General features: G+C 46.0%; 1 protein-coding gene across 1 annotated transcript in view; it reads right to left on the minus strand.

The window, feature by feature from the left end:
- JAK2 (Janus kinase 2) overlaps positions 1 to 22,590 on the minus strand; it is a 286,716-nt gene that overhangs the window by 128,109 nt on the left and 136,017 nt on the right. The window contains exon 3 of the mRNA XM_073669078.1: positions 4,700 to 4,823. Within this exon, the coding sequence (XP_073525179.1) occupies positions 4,700 to 4,823 (124 nt within the window). The remainder of the gene's footprint in view (positions 1 to 4,699; positions 4,824 to 22,590) is intronic.

Here is a 22,590-nt window from a genome sequence, read left to right on the forward strand (position 1 = left end):
GCATATTTGCGCTTGCGTTCCTAGGACTGGGGTATGGACAACTGAACACTGCGCTGGGACAAGGACATGGACGTGCTTCTTGATGCTGCTACTTGAGATTGTGCAACGACCGGTGCAGGGCAGGAGGCATCTTCGCATGCACCATGGACAGGGGATTGGCTTGCATGCACAACAGCGGAAGAAGCAGTGGTGCCACACACAGACACTGTTCCTGGACCCTGGGGCTCGACCCACAAAGTCAGGTGCTTTGCTGCCATGTGCCTGATCATGCTGTTGGTGGTCAGGCTGCTAGTTTTGCCAACCCTGCTGATGATGGCCTAGCAGGTGGTGCAAATGGCCTTTTTGGGGTTATTGGCAGAGTCTTTAAAAAACAACCAGACTCGGGAAGACCTAACAGTTGTACTGGCAACTTCCTTCGTGTTGGTGTTACGGGAAATGGTTGCCTGCCTTCAGTCTGCGGCCACCACACTGCTTCTTCCTGCCTGTTAGGCAGTGCACCCTCCTTCCCCCTGTGTGCTGCTGTCCTCGCTCTGCATGTCCTCCTGCCAGGTTGGGTCAGTAACTATATCATCCACCACCTCGTCTTCCACTTCCGCATCCTGGTCCTCCTTCTGACTTTCTAGCAATTATGTCTCATCATCGTCCACCTCTTGTGACACTTTCCCACCGTCGCCTTCGTGTGGCCGTGGCTGCTCAAATATTTGGGCATCGCTACATGCGATCTCCTCTTGCCCAGCTTCAAGTGGACCAGGTGAGAGGCCCGAATCTATAAATGGAAAAGTGAACAGCTCTTCAGAGTGTCCAAGTGTGGGATCAGTTGTCTCCTGGCACTAGGCATGGTGGGAGGAAGGAGAATCAAGGTGAGGAACATGCAGTCCAGACTCACGGCTACTGAGACTTGACCGTGTGGATGACAGGGAAACCAACTCCAACCAACAACCTTTTGACACTGTTCTGGGTTCAATAGTGGTGTGCTGCGGTCCCTTAGGAATTGGGACAGGAAGGTCGAGCGAGAAGTTGTGGGTGTTGGTTGTGGCACAATTTCAGCTTGCCCACGGCCTCGGCCTCTGCATTCACCATCACCATCACGTCCAGTTCTCTGTCCCTTGCCACACGCCTTGCCCATTTTAAATGGAGCACAATATCTTCCACCCTCACTACAAATGGCTGAATTTGGAGCTAAGTTATCTGTAATCCATGTGAAGGAGAAACCACAGTTTTAAACACCTGGCCTGTAGGTAACTATTTTGAACAGCAAACTGGTGTAAATTGCTTCACTTACACACGGAAATTTTTTTTAATGGAGGCCAGAAATGGCAGCATTTTCTGAAAACGTATATGTGATCCATGTGACGGACAAACCAAAGTTTTAAATAGATGGATTTTTAGCGCTGTAATATGGAATGGACCTGGCTGTATTCTGCAGTGCCAACAAGCAAATGGCGCAGAACAACGGTGTTCTCTGGATTGCTTTTTAAGCAAATAATGAGCATTAAGATCCAAAAAAAAAAATATTCCTGGCCCCTGACACCTGGGCCTATTTCGAGAAATATCTAACAGCAGCAGACAAAACTGGAATGGAGCCTCTTGTGCTATATGCACTGCAGTCTGCTATATACACTGCCTGCCTGATATCTCTGCAGATGGATTAGTCCTCAGAAGGACTGTTAGTTGAGATGGATATGCGTCTCTAATATAGTTTGGTACATCTACACTAACTAGAAACAAGCAAATCTCTCCCTAGCTCAACACCTCCTCTCCCTACACTGTCTGATTCCGGAGTGACTGTGACGAGCATGGCGGCGCCAGGTCTGATATAGACCTGATGACGCTGTGCGGTCAGCCAATCACTGTAATGCCACTACCAACATGGCTACGGCATTACAGTGAGTGGCAGGCAATCCCTGCATGTTCATTGGCTCTGTAAAGAGCGTCAAACATGCAGGGAGGAGACCCGAGCTCCCACTGAGCAACCCCGGACATACTTGGCGAGCTCCGAGCATCTCGAGCAGTGAGATGCTCGGGCGAGCACCAAGCATGCTCGCTCATCACTACTCGTCACCCTAAAAAATGTAATCGTTAGCAACCAAAGAATCATATGTACCCGAAATTGGTATTAATTAAAAAAAAAAAAAAAAAAAAAAAAATCAGATGCCCAAAATGATGTAAAAAAAAAAAAAAAAAAAAAATGATTGATCTTGGAAGATATGAAGAAACAAAAGTGCATAAAAAAAAACAAAAACTGTCTGGTTCTTAAAAGGATTCTGTCAGTAAGATCAACCCTCCTAAGCAGTCTATGTGGACATGTAGATCATAGAAAGTAGAAAAGTGATACCTTGATATCCGCAATCCAATGTTTAATTATTAGAGATATCTGCATTTTTCTGATATGTAAATGAGCTGTTAAGATCTAGGACACTGATCTGCCTGAAAATCTGCCTCTAGAACTTATTTTAAATAAAAGGGGGGTTACCAGTGTAAGACATGTATTAACTGATATTTTGCTCTCATAACACACACAGCTCTGCAGTGAGATCAGAAGAAACACAGAAGAGAAGAACTAACAGTACAGCAGAAGTGAAGTTTGTCTCATTACAAACATCTGAAGCAGCACTTGTCCTCTAATAGTGCTGGCAGCTGTGGTGCAGAGTTGTGCCTGATTATAACTAACACAGGACAGCAGAATTGAACCTTGACAAACAAACACAACAAGCACATTTCCAGCTGCCTTACCCCACACTGGTGGCCTGTGATGTGGAAGCTAAAGCACTGTGAGAGGACTGCAGTTGCAAATGTTTTTGTAATGAGACAAATTTTACCTCTGCTTTACGGTGTTAGTTCTGATCTCACTGCAGAGTTGTGTGTGATTATAAGCAAAGTGTCAGTCATTACTTGTTTCACGCTGATAATGTCCCCATTTATTTAAAAATAAGCTATGTAGGCAGAATATGATGCAGATGTGTCAATTAATAGAAAAATGTCAGACTATTAGGCTATGTGCACACGTTCAGGATTTCATTGCAGAAATTTCTGCAAGGTTTCTGCAGCTCGTCAGAAAAAATGCTGCGGCAAAAACAAGCGTTTTGCTGCGATTTTGGTGAGTTTTTTTGATGCATTTTTTAACAGCAATGAATGCTCTTTGGAGCTAAATAAAGATATTTCAAAAAAGAAATGTTGGGCATCACTTTAAGCCTTGGATTACCGTCAGACCTGGAGTGAGTATATTGGTTAATTTAAATAATTAAAGAATATGTCTGTTATTTCAAATTAAGTGTTTTATTCAACTCTTTCCTTACAGGTTTAGTAATGAGGGTGTCTGGTTGACACCTCTTCATCACTAAACAAAGGGCTTGGTGTCAGCGACACCTAATCCCATAAACTAATACCATTACCCTAATTCTCATTCATGTAATTTCTGAGGCAGCTGAGAGCGGCTATTTTTAGCCTAGGAAGGGGCCATTAGGCCAACATGTTCCCCGGCAATTAACAGCTCACAGCTGTTTGGTTAGCTCCTACATCCCCATGATCAGCAGCCAGCAGCGCTTTGGACGCAGCATATTTTGCCTGCGTTCAAAACTCTGTGTTCTAATGCCACACTGGTTTTGTCAGTACATGCGAATCCACATTTCAATTGGTCAAAATCTGCAACGGAGACTAGCGTCTCCGCTACAGAAATTGTCATGCTGCGGGTGAATTTGGGTATGTGCCCATGATCAGGAAATGCTGCGGGTTTGACACTGCTTATTTATGCAGCATCATACCCGCAGCGGCCAGATGTTAAAGCATAGTCGATGGGATTTCTAGAAATCCCATGTCCACTAATGCATGTACCTGAGGCTGCAGATCACCTGCGGACACTGACGTGGCGCATCTTTCAGGACCGCAGCATGTCAAATTCACTTTGATTCGCTAGTCTCTGCAAGAGAAATTGGACTACTAGAATGTATTGAATGCAGTAAATCCGCATGGTTCAGTGAACACATGCGGATTTACCTGCGTTCAACAGACCGCAATGTTTTGGACGCAGCAAAAATATGCTGCGTCCAAAGCGCTGCTACATCTGGATTGTGGGCACATAGCCATTTGAACTTTTTTATATTTTTTATTTTTTAAATCATTTTTTCCACTTTTCACTTGCTTTGATAGTCTCCTTAGGAGACTTGAAGTTGTGATCATCTGATCGCTTGTGCTACACATAGCAGGGTTTCAGACTTGCTATGTGCTGCAGAAATGCTCATCGGCTATGATTAGATGGCCTATGACAACCACAGGGGTTTCCTGCAGACCCCGGGTTGTCATGGCGACCTGCCATCATGTGATGGGTGCACCGATGGTAATGTCTTATGACTCGCTTAAGGCGCGGCCATGTTAAATACAGCTGTCGGGAGTTTGACAGCGGCATGTTAACAGCTGCGAGTGGATTCCGATTCCATCCGCGGCTGTTAGGGGCACCTGACAGCTGATCAGATCAGCTGTAATGTGCCGGAAAAAATGAGGGCTCATCGCCAGAGCCCGCATCAAACAGGGGAGGTGACCTTGGTCGTATCAATATGTCCAAGGTCGTAAAGGGGTTAAAGTCAGATTAAGTTTAGTTTGGTAAATGAAAACAAAAGCAATTCTTTCAGGTCCTCATATTATGGTTTCCTGTATAACAACTCCATACCCAAGTCAAATAACAACAAAAAAACCAAAACCTCACCTTAGTCGAAATTTCATTATTTGCCTGCTTGTCTCATCCACAATAAAGGTATGATTGGGAGGATACCATATTCGGTCAGCCTCATTCATCAAAGCAAACAGGGTATAATATACAGGAGTCACCCCTGAAACCAAAGCAAAAGCAGAATTTTAAAGTGTTACATATTCAGAGAGTACAGTTGTATGACTTTAATATGATAAGCCTGCCTTTTCAATAAATCTTTTAGATATTCACATTATTTAGTTTTTATTCTATGACAGTACAGCAATTGAACAACACCTTGTGCTTGATTATCACATATTATTCAAAATACAACACGGTTTTGTAAAATCAAAGTTGAGAGCTGCAGTAGACAATGGGCCTTACTCTGGTGGAATCGGCTCATATACCACCCATAGACTCTAAATGTATGGGCAGTCCACACTTTACATTTTAGAACTTCAGTGCTGATTAAAGGGTGTTTTGTAAGCATATTGCATGAGTTTGTGCAGCTGTGGAGGCTGGGAAGCAGCTTTCAGACACAGCCGGACTCCCCACAGAGAAAATAAACAGGGTTTATTGCCATATTTACCTTTTCCTATCTTTTTACAGGCAGCGCTGGACAATCACTTGCATATACAGATTAGGAAGGACTAGAAGGTGCTTCCTCCTCTGGACCGAGCAGTCATATGATCACTGGGTGTAGGGAGGGAATAGGAGCTGCTAGATCATAGGAAACTCGGTCAGTTCTTCAGCCAGAAAGCTTACAGGGGTTTTCCCACGAGCAAAAGTTAATTTTAATCACTAGATCTTGGAATAAAAATAACTTCCACAATTGGATGTGATTAAAATAAAATGTTCCAGTGCTGAGATAATCTTATAAATGTGCCCCTGCTGTGTACTGTGTAATGGCTGTGTCTGACCGTGCAGGACCATGGTCTGATCATACCACATCTCCTGGTCAGGGGAGGAAGCAAAAAGAGTATACAGACATTACAGCAGGGGATCACAGCTGATTCTTTCTGTGAGGTAAAACATTGCTTAAAAACAGGCAGGGAAATGTTTTACCTCACAGGAATAATCAGCTGTGATTCCCTGCTGTAATGTCTGTATACTCTTTTGCTTTCTCCCCTGACCAGGAGATGTGGTATGATCAGACCATGTTCCTGCACGGTCAGACACAGCCATTACACAGTACACAGCAGGGGCACATTTATAAGATTATCTCAGCACAGGAACATTTTATTTAAACACATCCAGTTGTGGAACTTATTATTATTCCAAGATCTATTGAATAAAATGATCTTTTGTTCGTGGGAAAACTCCTTTAATATTCCCTGTAAGTGAGGCTAATATACCAACTCCAGTTGCAGGGAAAATCGGCAATAGAAAAGAATACATATGGTAAAATGCCTCCCAACGGGATACAATGAGCTAGATATAAGAAATAAAAATGCAAAAAAAAACAAAAAAAATAAAAAAAATAAAATACTGAATCATTGTTTCCAGGTCTGCCCCCATTGAAAAAATGTCCAGTTAATAACAATTTTTACACAAACAGGAATGAAACTTAAAATGTTTTAAAGATCCTTTGTGGTCATAAAAAAAATAAAAAATGAAAACTTTATTTTTTTTATTTCTTATTTCTTTATTTTATTATTATATATTTTTTTTATTCTTTACATTTTCCTCTATCGGGTCATTCCATATCAAGTGATCCAGATCTGAATATTTTTTTTACCTGACATCTATATTTATTTGCTTTGGTGTTTTTTGAAGTGCTACTTTGGTGAGTTAAAAAGAATACGTTTTGAATTTTTATCTTCATTAGTTCATTTTTTCATAGCTTTCTAAAGTTTTGAAAAAGCCTGAATTTGGGGCTTGTATGCCGTTACATTTTTTTTATCATATCTCAGGCTAGAATTAAGATAAATAGATGGGAATTGCATCATTTTATTCAGAATTGTGCAGGCTTTAATTTGTTATGTCACAAGACTTTGTTGATATTTTGTTTTTGAGAAGTCAAATTCTAAATTTTGATGGGCAATTTCAGGAAAACAATAGGCTATAAATTTTCAAACAGTGCATACGTGTTGGTTGTATTCTTGATTACATTTGTTCAGGAATTCAAGTTGGGATCTCCACAGGATCATATTTCCAAGCGTGATTTTCTAAACACAGTCTCATCCTAATCATATATGTTTAATACTAAATTAAAATCAATATTTTTTAACACCTTTTTAAATCTACATGCAACAACGTTTTTATTATTACGTCACTAGACATGATGGCATACATTTATAAAGTTTCTCCTGTTCTTATACTGTAAAATAACAAGAGAATGCCATAAATATCAGAAAGAAAGAGAGTGGATAATATTCCATAAAATTACAGACGATGCATGCTGAAAAATCTCATCAAAAAAGGAGGAGTACAACTCAGCAATATATTGCAACAGATATTTAATGTTTTATTAAATATAATACACAGAAGAGATAAAAATAGAATTCAGACATAAAGGTAGTGTCAGATGATAAAGGGCTTCCAGGTAGGATGAATATAGTAATACATTCACAACAATAAGTGAAACTGCAAAATTGCACATTGCCCACAAAATAGCCTAATTGTAAATAATAATGTTACAAAGAGTCAATAAACAGGGGCCGAAATCACAGAATTACCATGAATAACCCAAACCATGGGAATCATAACCTCACTGAGTGCTATATGAAGGGAAAATGAAGATAAAATATGACAGTGTAAATATTCATGGTATGTAGCCTATACCTATCTCCATGCAGACATAGCATATAACAAAAAGAGGGAGGTAAATATATTGCTGAGTTATACTCCTCCTTTTTTGATGTTTTTATACTGTGCGGAAGAGCCATCCAAGAAGTAGTAGATCTTGCTCAAACTTGGTAGGATGTCTGTTTTATCACTGAAATCAATTTTTTGGAACAAATGAGCAGCTACTGATTCATGAAGTAAGCACTCAGAGATCAGAACTACACTTTTGTTTTTTATTTCTGACTGTAAGCCGGTTTATTACCATTTAGCTAAGCAGACAACAGACCGGACGCTGCGCTCATCGCACAGGGCGCTGGGTGAGACCCTGCACAAGGGGACATCGCTGGGACCAGCCCCTGAAATGACTGTCACTGATGACACTTCGTTTCAGGGTGGCAAACAAAGCAAGGGGAGTGCCGGGATGTCCCAGCCTTCTCCCCTTCGATGACGCTTCGATGGATACAGGAATGACCGCAGTTTCTGCCAGCAGATTACGATTTGTTTGTGTATCCCACCATGCACGGAGGATTCTCAAACGAGTAGTCATAGGAAGTGGGCAATATAAACAGAACTCTAAGTTGCAGCACAGAGTGATGGTAGGGAATTTTACCATGACTTGAATTACAAAGGTTATTCGTTTTTAGAGATTTATTAATTATCATCATTAATCAGTTGGTCACAAAAACGTTCTACAAAGTCCATCTGCCACCAGATATCCACTGTTTATAAGTTATACTATCTACCATAGCCTCTGCGAGATGATTTAGTATTTTTTCTTGGACAGCCATTATTGGGGGACGTTTTTTGCAGATATTTAGGTAACAGTTTGAACTCTTTTCTGGACACATTTTTGAGACACATACTTTGTAATCACCAAGGTTGGACCCAGCAATCTGAATATCTTTCAGCTTACCTCCTTCAATCATAAGCTTAGTGTTCTGGTGGGCTGTACATACATATACTGAGTGTGCGCCACTACCACCAGCCAGGACACAATTCTTAGGTCGCAGGTCAGTAAATTTTGAAAATCCTATTTTGGCAGAAGTTCAATTGAAAAAAAAAAATTCATAGGTCTCTTTCAAATTGGCAAGAAGCAGCCTCTTTTAGACATGAGCTTTCTTGCCAGGTATAACTCGGCTCACTTCATCACTAGTGTAAAAACCTTTCACTGCATCCACTATAGATGTATCTAATGCTTTGCGTGGTTTAAAGATAAAAACAAGTCATGAAACTTTTTTTTATTTGGAAAACATAGACCCTACACTTTCAGACCACAAGCTGAACACATCTGAATTCGAGATTTTCAATTTGACACCATCATATAGTTATTTTTTGAAGTATGATCCCTTTGAGATTCCAACTTGAATTTTGGTACAAATGTGGCTAGGAGCATAGGAGGCACATGTGAATTTTTTGAAAATTTTATATCAATTTTTTTGGAAATGCTTTTCAAAATTTTGCATTTGAGTCAGCATGGTGAAAATATTAATTAAGATACTTTTGTGACATATCGGGCGAACAGTTGTAAGTGTAATGGTGTTTTTTCCTTTTCTCTATCTTGGTTCTGGCCTGAGCTTTGAGGAGAAACATAAAAAGGTATGCAACACAGAAATTCGCATTTTTTCAAAACTTTGAAAATTAATACAAAAATAATATTATATATATGTGTAAAAAAAAATTTCTTCATGTTTTGCATTCTCTACCACATTATTAGCAGAGAGTAAAATTTCAAAAGAATTAAAAATAGAGGAAAAGTTTGTTGGTTCACTTGACATGGAATGACCCCATCAGCAAAAATAATAATAATAATAATAATAATAATAAAATTGACAAAAATAAGCCCCTTGTGTTGTTGAAAAAAGGCAAACATCTTTTTGAATATCTGAGAAAGAAAACATTTTATAGCTGTTAAAAGCGCATGCTGGAAAACTAGAAAATGTGCCTGGTCAGAAATGGGGTAAAATGACTCAGTCCTGAACCAGTTACATTTAGTTGCTACAAAGAATTATCGACTGCTCTAAACTCCTGCGCTTGGCTAAGCAGAGTCACAATTTGTGCCAAATTTACTGTGTACAACATTTGTTGGTGCAAATAAATTGCCAGTAATAGGTAAAAGAAAGATGTATAACTTCTGTCTTGATACATCAAATCATACATAGTCCACCAGTATGATAAATCTGAATCATCTAGCAAATGTGGGCTCACCATGTGCAACTACTGTTGATTCTGAAACTTCTATTAACATAACTTATATGGATATAGGAAAATAAAAAAATAACTTACAGAAATTTCAGAACTCAGATATATAAAGTATTAAATCAACACAATGCATTACAAATAAGGACACAACAGATGTGGGGCTGATTAAGGAAAAGTGGAAAGAGGCGTTGGAACTCACTCCTAGATTGTCCCCATGTGAATCTAAGAGGCGCTCGCAGATATACTTTATTCATAGAGTATATAGAACACAAAGCCTTTTTTTTTTTTTTTTAGAATTGGGGTATGTCCAAACGCAGACTGTCCAAGATGTGGAACAGGAGATGAGCATTTGATACAAATGTTCTGGGAGTGCAGTAGATTGGGCTCCTACTGGAAAACACACTATCTTTAATTGAAAAAAAAAGGTACGATATTTGGTGTGCAAATCCAAGCAGACCCCAAAATATGCATATTGGGATATTTGGAAGAATCGGTCAAATTTGAATTCCCGATGGTTATAAGTCTTTCGCGAACATTGTATCAAGCACGCAAAACGTACTGCACAACATTGGCTAAACGCTCAACCACCAACAGTTAAGGAGTTAATAAATAAGCTAAACAATATTATTTTGTTGGAAAAAGGGGTATATTGAAAGAGCAAAGCAATCAAGAAATTTGACAACATCTGGGGACCCTGGTTGAATGTTCCAGGCCTGCCATCTGGAGTACTCCTGATGGCATATGCATGTGGCAATTTCTGGTTTCATGGACACTTGTGGTATGATCAGTCCAGGTTAAATGTTATAAGTATGGTCAGTACACATGCAAACTAATTATTATAACTGAATGGCAGATATTCTAACGTATATGTGTGGCACCCCAGGAGTCTGGATTCCACAGTAATGTAATGTTATGTCTGAGAGCAGGTGGGAGGTCCTTTGGTCAGGGATCCTGTGCATGCCACACCTCCTGCCCAGTCTTGGGAGGGGAAGAACTTCCCCTATATAAACCCGGGGCTGAGGCAGGGTGAGGAGTAGAGAAGAAGTAGAGACGAGAAACAGTCATAGGAAGAAACAGCAGAAGCTCAGTGGGAGCAATACTACTACGAGTCAGGGGCTGGCAGCTGCAGAGCTCGCCCTGACTGAGAAGCTTTCTTTCCGGACCCGGCATCCGAGGCTGTGGGGACTAACTCTTACCCAGCAGCAGAAGCCGACCGGCAGGGGATTTCAGGTCCTCAGGCCCAGAAACCCGAAGGCACGGTCACACGCGTGGGACCAGCACCGCCATCGTGGAGCGCAAGCCATTAGAAGGCCCCGAGTCACCGGCCATACGGGTGAGCACCACACGGTACACTCAGGGACGTGGGCTACTTATATCCGCTTCTAGCAAGGTAGCCAGAAGAGTACAGTCAGTTTGGGAGGCCTACAACTCCGCCTGGCCAGGGGAGATCCCATCTGCTCAAGGACTGACCAGGCCCCGTTCGCTAGCAAGTACTCCGGGAGGGTCTATCGTTGTTACCAGTAAAGACCCTGAATTACACCGCACCGTCTCTGAGTGGTTCCTGCTTCCCCCATCTTCCACGTCGGCTGCCCTGAGGCCATACCCCTCCCGTTGGGGGTTATACTATCACGCTGCACAATTCTACACCGGCCTCAGCGGTCTGCCCTGCAGCGGCAGCTCCATAGCTGCAAATCAACGGGTGGCGTAGTCGACACTCAAATAACACCTATCAAGACTGCCACACACTGAGTTTGACTCCCTGGGCACGGACCGGGTCCCCGCCACTCGGAGACTACAACCCTCATCTGATCCGGTTCCGGGTAAGCCCCCGTGCGCGAGACACTGCGCGACACAGCAGGCCCAGGGGCGCGTCAACTTTTGGCGTAGTCGGCAGGATTTCGTGCCCGCAACCACCGGGTACTGCGTGCCTGAAAAGCAAAGACTGTTCAAACTTACCAGTGGTGAGGTTTCCCGCCATCCGGCGCCATCTTCGGCCTTCTTCCCGCCATCCGTGGAGTTTTCCCGCCATCCGGCGCCATCTTCGGCCTTCTTCCCGCCATCCGTGGAGTTTTCCCGCCATTGGACGCCATCTTGAGGACGCCGCGCGGGAAGAAGAGGGGCGTGGACTCCGAAAGCGCGCGAGAACTGAAGCCCCGCCTCACGTCCGGACGTTGCGTAAGGTCCTGGAAGGAGCCCAGCAGACGCCGACGTCACCGGAGCGCGACGGAAGGTCCTCAACCCTGACGATCTACTGCGGAGCCGCGGCCTACGGAACAGGATCATCGCAAGGTAGGCCACGGTCCACTAGGGGGGAGGAAGATGTCGGATGCGGAGGAGAGCTTCACTGCCTCAACCCCTGCCAGCGCCACCGCTGCTGCAGTTATGCCCTTCACCATGCCCTATATCCCGGGAGCAGCTTGGCTACCCCAGTACTCAGGGGAGTCACATACCCTGCAGGACTTTAGAGAAAGGCTGGATAGCCTCTTCCAGGTGTACCCCCTCACAGAAGAGCAAAAAGTGAGCATCCTGGTGGCCCAATTAACCGGAGCAGCCCGAAGGGAGGTAAAGTCCTGGCCACCTGGGGGGAGGACTGTCGCAGGGATACTAACCCGGCTGAGGGACACCTTTGATACCCGCACCTCAGCCGAGATCAAGCTTAGATTCTACGGGTGCAAACAGCGGGCCCATGAGAGTATAAGGGACTATGCCCTGAACCTACAAGAGGCCCTGAGAGCCGTTAAGCAGACCGACCCTGACGGCGTGGGAGACGAGGACAGGCTGTTGACTGAACAATTTATAGAGGGTTTATATTGCAATGCCCACCGAACCCAGTTGCGGGCAATGGCCCTACAGGACCCTCATCTGGGATTTGCACAGTTCAAGGACAGAGCCATCCGGGTGCTCCGAGAACCGGCACCGGATGGCGTTGTGACCCACAGGCGCCCAGCAATCACTTACCACCAGGAGGCGGCGCCCTTGTCGGCAGGGCCTGTAGGGGCTGATGCGCAGGCTTTGAACAATGACCCGGCTCCAGACCTGCACCATCAGGTCCAAGAGCTAGCTAAAAGCGTTGCCGCGTTAACCCGAACTGTGCAGTCTTTACAGGCTTCCACTCCAGGGAAGATCCAGCTGGCATCCGGACCGGAGAACATCCCGTGGCGTCGAACAAGGAGGACCCCACCGGCCAGAGGAAGACCCAGTGACCGGTACCACGAGGACGGACGACCCATCTGCCGCCGCTGCAATCAACCCGGACATATGGCAAGGTACTGTCCTTTAGACTGGCACAGCCTGGGGGTGGAGGGCCAACCCCCAGGAAAAAGATCACCAGGCCCATCGAACTGGCGCGACAAATATGTCGGAGGACGTCCAGTCTTGCCTGTGGTACTGGATGGCATCCCTATGAGTGCCCTACTGGACACCGGGTCACAGGTCACCACCATCCCGTACGTGCTCTTCAAGCAGTACTGCAATGACTCGGATATAACCCGCTACCCTGACGACGACTTGAGTATCATCGCCAGCAATGGTCAGCCCGTACCACAGATCGGATTTAAAGAGGCGACCATTAAAATTGGTAGAGTCGAACTAGCAGCACAGGGACTGATTATTGTAGACATTGACAAACACGAGAGTCACCCAAAGATAACGCTAGGAACTAATGTAATTGAAAATTGTCTTGCAGAGGTGATTTTCCTTTTACAACAGGTTGCCAAGAACGCCAGCTCCGGCGAGCAGCGGGTGCTCCAGAAAGAGATCCGGGCACTGATGCGACGGCAACAGGTGGAACTCTCCGGCGGTGAGATTGGTAGCGTAAGAATGTGTGACCCTTTTCCTATTGCCATGCCCCCAAAAAGTGAAATGATGATTTGGTGCCGGGCAGCTATTGGTCTGAGAGGTAGAGATTACCAGGCAATGGTAGAACCAGTTTACTCAGACAGTAGGCCCACCATCTTGACAGCACGGGGGGTGGTTAATGTACGCCATGGGAGGGTGCCCGTTCGCATAATCAATATCGGGAAGAGGGAAGTGTACCTGCCCCGGTATGCCACGCTAGCCAAATTATATACCATTAACCAAAATGCTATACAATCTGTGGAACCCTTGCCTCCATCTCACCCGGAGGAAGGTAACGGCTCTAAGAAAACAATGGAGGACTGGTGTCAGCAACTACATTTGGGTACTGACTCCACTCCCTCACATCAGAAACAGGGAGTCTATCGGGTGGTTCAAGAGTACGAGAGAGTGTTTAGTAAACACCCGTTAGACTTCGGGCGAGTCAAGGGGGTAGAACACCACATCCCCACGGGAGACCATCCTCCCATAAAAGAGAGGTATCGACCCGTACCCCCTGCACACTACCAACACGCCAAGGGGATGCTTAGAGACATGAAGGAGGCTGGGGTGATCAGGGATAGCTGTAGCCCCTGGGCAGCTCCACTAGTCTTAGTCAGAAAAAAAGACAACACCATGAGGATGTGTGTAGATTACCGGAAAATCAACCGTATCACACACAAGGATGCGTACCCCTTACCAAGGATAGAGGAGTCATTGGCTGCTTTAAGATCTGCTAACTTCTTCTCTACCTTGGATCTCACTAGCGGGTACTGGCAGGTTCCTGTAGCAGAGGCGGACCGGGAGAAGACCGCATTCACCACCCCGATGGGACTTAGCGAGTTCACCTGCATGCCCTTCGGACTCTGCAACGCACCAGGAACTTTCCAACGACTAATGGAGTGTTGTCTGGGCCACAGAAACTTCGAGACGGTCCTGTTGTACCTGGACGATGTCATCGTATATTCCAAGACGTATGAGGACCACCTGAAACACCTGGCGGAAGTGTTCGAAGCTCTGGCGAGTTACGGCCTAAAGGTGAAACCCTCCAAGTGTCACCTCCTGAAACCAAAGGTGCAGTACCTGGGACACGTGGTGAGCGCTGACGGAGTGGCTCCCGACCCTGGTAAGATCACCGCAATTAAGGAATGGCCAAGCCCCTCCAGCGTAAAAGAAGTGCGGCAGTTCCTCGGGTTGGTAGGCTACTACCGAAGGTTTATTCCCGGTTTCACCAAAAAGGCAGCACCTATGCAGGACCTCCTGATAGGCCAGTCCCGGAAGGCCAAGAACCAGAAGCCGCCCTTCAAATGGGAGGAGCTGGAAGAAGAGTCCTTCCGCCAGCTGAAGATGGCCCTCACGGGGGACGAAATCCTGGCGTACCCGGATTATAGCCAGCCCTTTATCCTCTACACCGACGCCAGTAACATCGGGCTAGGAGCCGTACTGTCCCAGATCCAGCAGGGGAAGGAACGAGTAATCGCCTACGCCAGCCGAAAGCTGCGATCCACCGAAAGGAACCCCGAGAATTACAGCTCATTTAAGCTAGAGTTCCTGGCCGTAGTATGGGCAGTCACCGAGCGCTTTAAGCATTACCTCGCTTCTTCCCGGTTCACCGTGTACACGGATAACAACCCGTTGACACACCTGGACACGGCAAGACTCGGTGCCCTGGAGCAGAGGTGGATGGCCCGTCTGTCCAACTACGAGTTCACAATCAAATACCGGGCCGGACGCTCCAATACCAACGCGGACGCCCTGTCCAGGATGCCCAACCTGCCGGACGAAGGAGAAGATCCGGAGGGACTGGAAGAAGTTGAACTCCCTGCGTTCCACCGTCATGGGACTATCCAGTATTCCCACCGGGTAAGGAGTAAGCAGGCTGCTACGTTGAACCCCTTACCTCACTACAACTGGGCGGAAACGCAAGACAGCGACCCTGCCGTCCGACTGGTGAAGGAGATGCTGACTCGCCCGGAGGCTTGCCTTGAACCAGACGCTCCGGAGGAAGCCAAACAACTATGGGCAGAGAGGAGTCGACTGTTCCTTTACAAGGGGAAGTTGTGCCGCAGAATGGTTAACTCCCGGACGCATGAACTACTCTGGCAAGTAGTGGTGCCACGAAGAGACGCAGCCATGGTGATGGAGGCATACCACGACGGAGCTGGACACTTCGGGTGGAAGAAGCTGGAGTTCCTGCTGCGCGAGCGATTCCACTGGGTAGGCATGAGGGGAACCATTGAGAAGTGGTGCAGAGACTGTGGCCCGTGCAACCTAAGAAGGAAGGACCGTGCCAGCCAGAAGACTCCCCTGCAGTCCATCGTCACCCGGCAGCCGTTGGAACTGGTAGCCTTGGATCATGTAAAACTGACCCCAAGCAGAAGTGGCTACGTCTACGCACTAACCATCGTGGATCACTACTCCCGGTTCTTGGTTGTCGTCCCCGTCAAGGACTTAACAGCTCGAACAGCAGCGAGAGCCTTCCAGCAGCATTTCTGCCGTCCACACGGGTACCCGGACCAAGTGTTGACAGACCAGGGACCTGCCTTTGAAGCGGAGGTCTTCCAAGAATTCTGCACTCTGTATGGCTGCCGGAAGATAAGGACGACACCCTATCATCCGCAAACTAATGGACTTTGTGAGAAAATGAACCAGGTGGTAATGGATCTTCTGAAAACGTTGCCCCTGGAAGAACGCAGTCTGTGGCCTGAGAAGCTGCCCGATCTGGTGGACCTATACAACCACATCCCGGTAGGTTCCACCAACTGTACCCCGGCTTACCTAATGAGGGCAAGACCTGGTAAGTTACCTGTTGACCTGGAAATGGGAGTCCTGACACCCGAGGACACTTCACCAGAAGCAGACTGGGACACAGAGAGGCAGCAGCAGTACCGGAGAGTACAGGAGAGCGTGGAGCGAAGTCTCTGTCAGGCTAGGGAAAGACAAGAGAAAACTTACAACCAGTATGCTCCCGCTGTTCCCCTGGTACCCGGAGAGCAGGTCTTGAAGAGGAAGAGACGGCTCCACAAGTTGGACGACCAGTGGGAGAAGGACCCGTACACCGTACTGCCCTCAAGCCACGAGAACCCGAAGGTTTGTACCATCAGTAAAGACGGAGGGGAAACCACAGCCATTGTATCCCGGGACCACCTGAAGAAGTGTCCCGAACAACTGAGGAACCCTGAAGAGGAACAAGAAGACCATCGACCCGTAGAGGAAAGGGAAGATATGGTTAGTACTGTGCTCGGGGACTTCCCTCGGTCTTGGACTCAAGTCAATGGTGCAGTTGTGGTACCCGTACTCACCTTCCTCCAACCAGCATCCCAAGCACCTACGGAGCAACAGGTAGAGCTGGAAGAACAGCCGGTCCAGGAGGCAGAAGACCCCACACCCGCAGACCAGGAGGATCAACCCTCTGCTTGCAGTGAGCCTGCCATATCCCTAGTGAGCCAAAGAGCCGGTAGACAGCTGCCCAGTTTACCCTTGACAGCTCCTACACCCTGTAGTTCAGGGCTAGACAGTCAGCTCCGTAGGTCCACTAGGGCCACTAGAGGCCAGTTACCCGCACGTTGGAGGATTTGAAGTGTATAAATTGTTTTATTTATGTTTACCTGTGTATTGTTGCTTGTGTATAATTTTGTGTTTCTAGTTATTTGTAGGAGTCCTTGGTGGATTTACCGGGAATCCTTTGTACATAGTTGGAGCGTAACCCAGGACGGACTAAAGACTGTTAAGGACTCGGGGCAGGACAAACCCCTACCTGGTTACGTCTCCCTGTTTTGGTGAAATGGACACCTTGCTTTTCTTCAAAGACTGCACCCGGTTACGGACATGCCGTGACCACCTTTATGTGTTTCTTCTTATTGTACTATTATTGTTGTTATATCTTGTTATGTTTTTCTAAAATATGTTTAGTCCCGGAGTACTAAATTTCACTAGGGGGGAATGTGGCACCCCAGGGGTCTGGTTTCCACAGTAATGTAATGTTATGTCTGAGAGCAGGTGGGAGGTCCTTTGGTCAGGGATCCTGTGCATGCCACACCTCCTGCCCAGTCTTGGGAGGGGAAGAACTTCCCCTATATAAACCCGGGGCTGAGGCAGGGTGAGGAGTAGAGAAGAAGTAGAGACGAGAAACAGTCATAGGAAGAAACAGCAGAAGCTCAGTGGGAGCAATACTACTACGAGTCAGGGGCTGGCAGCTGCAGAGCTCGCCCTGACTGAGAAGCTTTCTTTCCGGACCCGGCGTCCGAGGCTGTGGGGACTAACTCTTACCCAGCAGCAGAAGCCGACCGGCAGGGGATTTCAGGTCCTCAGGCCCAGAAACCCGAAGGCACGGTCACACGCGTGGGACCAGCACCGCCATCGTGGAGCGGAAGCCATTAGAAGGCCCCGAGTCACCGGCCATACGGGTGAGCACCACACGGTACACTCAGGGACGTGGGCTACTTATATCCGCTTCTAGCAAGGTAGCCAGAAGAGTACAGTCAGTTTGGGAGGCCTACAACTCCGCCTGGCCAGGGGAGATCCCATCTGCTCAAGGACTGACCAGGCCCCGTTCGCTAGCAAGTACTCCGGGAGGGTCTATCGTTGTTACCAGTAAAGACCCTGAATTACACCGCACCGTCTCTGAGTGGTTCCTGCTACCCCCATCTTCCACGTCGGCTGCCCTGAGGCCATACCCCTCCCGTTGGGGGTTATACTATCACGCTGCACAATTCTACACCGGCCTCAGCGGTCTGCCCTGCAGCGGCAGCTCCATAGCTGCAAATCAACGGGTGGCGTAGTCGACACTCAAATAACACCTATCAAGACTGCCACACACTGAGTTTGACTCCCTGGGCACGGACCGGGTCCCCGCCACTCGGAGACTACAACCCTCATCTGATCCGGTTCCGGGTAAGCCCCCGTGCGCGAGACACTGCGCGACACAGCAGGCCCAGGGGCGCGTCATATGCATCATAAAAGAAACATAGTATGAATACAGACTTCTCTGGAGTGTTATCGGGGATGGCGGGGGAGGGTTGTATTAGTTTGAGTGGAAAAAAAATCTAATCTTTTGAAGAACATGACAGCTTTATTGTATTTTATGTATAATAATATATAATGATACCATGTAACATTGAAAATCTCTGTTCTACTGATCTCTCTTTGTAAAAACGTTAGTGTAAAGCCCCTGTCTCACATAGCGAGATCGCTGCGGAGTCACGGTTTTGGTGACGCAACAGCGACCTCACCAGCGATGTCGCTATGTGTGACACTTTGCAGCGATCAGGCCCCTGCTGTGAGGTCGCTGATCGCTGCAAAGTGTCCTGGACCTTTTTTTGGTCGTTGCCCTCCCACTGGTCAGCACACATCGCTGTGTGTGACCAGCGGGAGCAGCGATCAGGCTGGTAACCATGATAAACAGCGGGTTACTAGGGGCGAACGCGCACTTAGTAACCCGCTGTTTATCATGGTTACGAGCCTGCTAAAGTGAGCGGTAACCTCCCGCTCACCATAGCAGAGTGGTAACTATGATAAACAGCGGGTTACTAGGTGCGCGTGTGCCCCTAGTAACCCGATGTTTACCATGGTTACCAGCCTGCTTCAGCAGGCTGGTAACCAGGAGCAGGACATCGTGGAAAGATTCTTTCCATGATGTCGCTGCTCCCCTGATCGTTGGTGAGCCTGCCTGTTTGACAGCTCACCAGCGATCACATAGCGACGCAGCAACGATCCTGGACAGGTCGTATCGTTGTCGGGATCGCTGCAGCGTCGCTGACGGGGCCTTAATCTTCTTAACAAAAACAATCTGATTTAAAAAAAAAAAAACATAAGGACACAACAGTGTTTTTTTTTTTTTTTTTGATAACGTTAGTTATTTCCTCACTTGTATATAAAAAGGTGGAGACGGCATGGAACAAGCCTCTATAATTCTGACTCATTTACCTTCTTATTAGGCAGATGCATGTAAACCGGTTCTATTTTGAAACGACCTGTGTCCTTACAGATAGATAACACTAAAAAAGGTACAAGGCTAATCATCAAGAGCTGGAAATCAGCAACCAGTGTTGCACAATTGCCTCTTCCTGTCTTGACTTGTTCTTTTTGTGAAGTGTTGAAGAAAAAAAATTAAACCACAAAGCAGATTGCCCTTTAAAAATGACTGAATAATTTGCAGTAGAGATATTAGAACCAGGACATAGTCACAAAAAAGAGAGATCATAAATGTAATTTTGGTACTTTAAGCACATTTTCTTTTGAACACCGCTTTATAGCTTACATACTGAATCAGTGTAAAAGCAGAAGGTCGGGTGGTGCCCTTCTGTCAGTGAAGGGTTTTTCGGGGGTCTAAACCAAACCTAGCATAGCCATGATTGTGACAAGTGGCTTATTAGGGGCTGTTTTCATCTATAACTGAAGCTACTATGACAGCCCAAGCTACCAGAGACGTATGTAGCAGAGAAAAAACAAACAAAAAAAAAAAAAAAACATCCTCCAAAAGGTATTTTCTGACCTTTTAACAGAGATGTTAAAGGGAAGGGTTTTTTCTAGTCTTTACTATAGCATGTAAACATTTACACATGATTTATAGTCACTTACTAAATTACTGTCTGCAGGTGAAATTCCTCTGTAAGCCAGCCCAGTACATGGCCAAACACCTAGTGTTTATCTAATGGTTGTGGGACTTTCTGTACTATGAACACACATTTATCTCTCCTCTCTACACTGTGATATGTCACAATACATGCCTCTTAAACACTGAGTTTTTGGTCAATACTTTGCATGTACATCAGAAAACTCCTGCCATACATGCTGAACCCGAATTCATACATCTGTGCCTATTATTCACAGACTGGCTGGGGGTGTCTTGACCAGAACTCAACAGCCTTATGGCCATGTATGAGTGTCAAGTTTGTGTAAAGAAACCAACAGCCGGTCAGACAGTGCTCAGACCGTGAAACACAGATGTGTGAAGCTGGCCGCAGCCTATGCACAAAGCTTCACTAACCCTTAGTCTTTTTGCCCTCTATCAGGCCAGGCCACAAGATATACTTTTTTTCAAGCCGCAATTGTATGGCATGCATCAGACGCCAGGTTGAATCCTATGTTCCTGGAGGGATCATGCTTCACATGCTGGGAAGCAGTCAGTGAACAACCAAATAGAGGGAGCAAGTAGAGCACTTACATACACTTTAATGAAAATCTGTCAGTAGCTTTTTGCTATGTAATCTGAGGACTGCATGAAGTAGGGGTTTTAACACTGAATTCAGAGAGGTGTCACTTATCAAGCTGTGTGCTGTTTACTCACAATGAAAGTTTTATTACTAAGACATTATCATTGTTCTGACTAGCTGCCTCTTGCCAAGTCATCAGACGCCGCCTTCTCCTCTCATAAGCCACTCACTGTCAATAGACAATGTACATAAAGAGCGTGGTGCTGGGGGGTCAGCTTTCTGAGCGCTGCTGAATGCTACATTCTGATTGGCCACAACTGCTGAACCCAGTATTCCATCATTGAAATCAGGGCCTCTTTTCCCACATTATCATAATCATATTAGTTAGCAAAAACCTGGTGACAGTTCTTTTAAGGCCTCATTAAGATCCCTGTCAGGCAAGAGATATATTAGGATATATCAGGATATATCCTCCCTCCTCACATTTGCCTGAGCTTAGGTTCCTAATTGCAGTCTGTCTCTAGGTATCCGTATTGGTGCATGTTTGATTTGACTCCTATTATCGACCCAGCTTGTTTTCCCGATCTGTTCGACCTCACGGCTACCGACCCCGGCTACGTATTCTGACCCTGTGCTGCCTGCCCCAGTCTTGGACTGTCTGACTACGTTTCTCTCTCGCCCTCCTTTACTTCGCATACCAGCTCTGACCCGTGGGTTAGCTTCTGCAGGTCCAGAAACTGCCCTGTAGTGACACCTGGCAAGTACCTGCGGACAAGCCTATCCTCACCACCAGAGTGTTCCAAATTATTATGCAAATAATATTTTCTCAGATTTTCCCAAATTACCTATATGAATTGCAGTCATTGTAATTTTCCAGTCAAATAACTATTAGAGTACAATTGAAAGGTTTTTGTACAAACTGCCTATGATAACAGTATATTTAAAAAAAAAAAAAATAAAACACTCAAACTGCACTCAAAATGCATGTTCCAAATTATTATGCACAGCAGAGTTTTCAACCTTTTCATTTTAATAAAGAACAAAAACATGGTCATTTTGGAAATTATAAGCATTAGCAGGTTATTACAAACTGAAATCAAACAGTTTTCAACTCAAAACTTTATTCTAGGTGATGTTACATTTGCACATAGGACCCCTTGTTCGAAAGGAGCTTCTGAACTCTCTCGTCCATTGAATTTGTCAGGTTTTGGATGGTTTCTGCTTCAATTGTTTTGCATGAGAACAGAATACCCTCCCAGAGCTGTTGCTTAGATGTGAACTGCCTCCCGCCATCATAGACACTCCTTTTGATGATGCTCCAGAGGTTCTCAATGGGGTTGAGGTCAGGGGAGCATGGGTGCCACACCATAAGTTTGTCCCCATTTATGCCCATAGCAGCCAGAGATGCAGATGTGTTATGTGCAGCATGAGACGGGGCATTATCATGCATGAAATGATCTCGATGGTCCAGATGGATGGAGTGGAGGATGGCTGGTTGATGGACACCCCATGCAAACACGGCTACGGCGCTAACAAGGAGGAGGTGGAGTAATGTTTTGGGCTGGAATCATGGGGAGAGAGATTGTCGGCCCTTTTAGGATCCCTGAAGGGGTAAAGATGAACTCCATAATGTATGTTGAGTTTCTCAAACAGCACTTCCTTCCATGGTTCAAGAAGAAGAACCGTGCATTCCGCAGCAAGATCATTTTCATGCATGATAATGCCCCATCTCATGCTGCACATAACACATCTGCATCTCTGGCTGCTATGGGCATAAAAGGGCACAAACTTATGATGTGGCCCACATGCTCCCCTGACCTCAACCCCATTGAGAACCTCTGGAGCATCATCAAAAGGAGTGTCTATGATGGCAGGAGGCAGTTCACATCTAAGCAACAGCTCTGGGAGGGTATTCTGTCCTCATGCAAAACAATT

Source organism: Phyllobates terribilis, unplaced genomic scaffold (genome assembly GCF_046119375.1).
Source record: "Phyllobates terribilis strain yellow unplaced genomic scaffold, ASM4611937v1 Scaffold_1__5_contigs__length_1240528914, whole genome shotgun sequence".
Classification (NCBI taxonomy): domain Eukaryota; kingdom Metazoa; phylum Chordata; class Amphibia; order Anura; family Dendrobatidae; genus Phyllobates; species Phyllobates terribilis.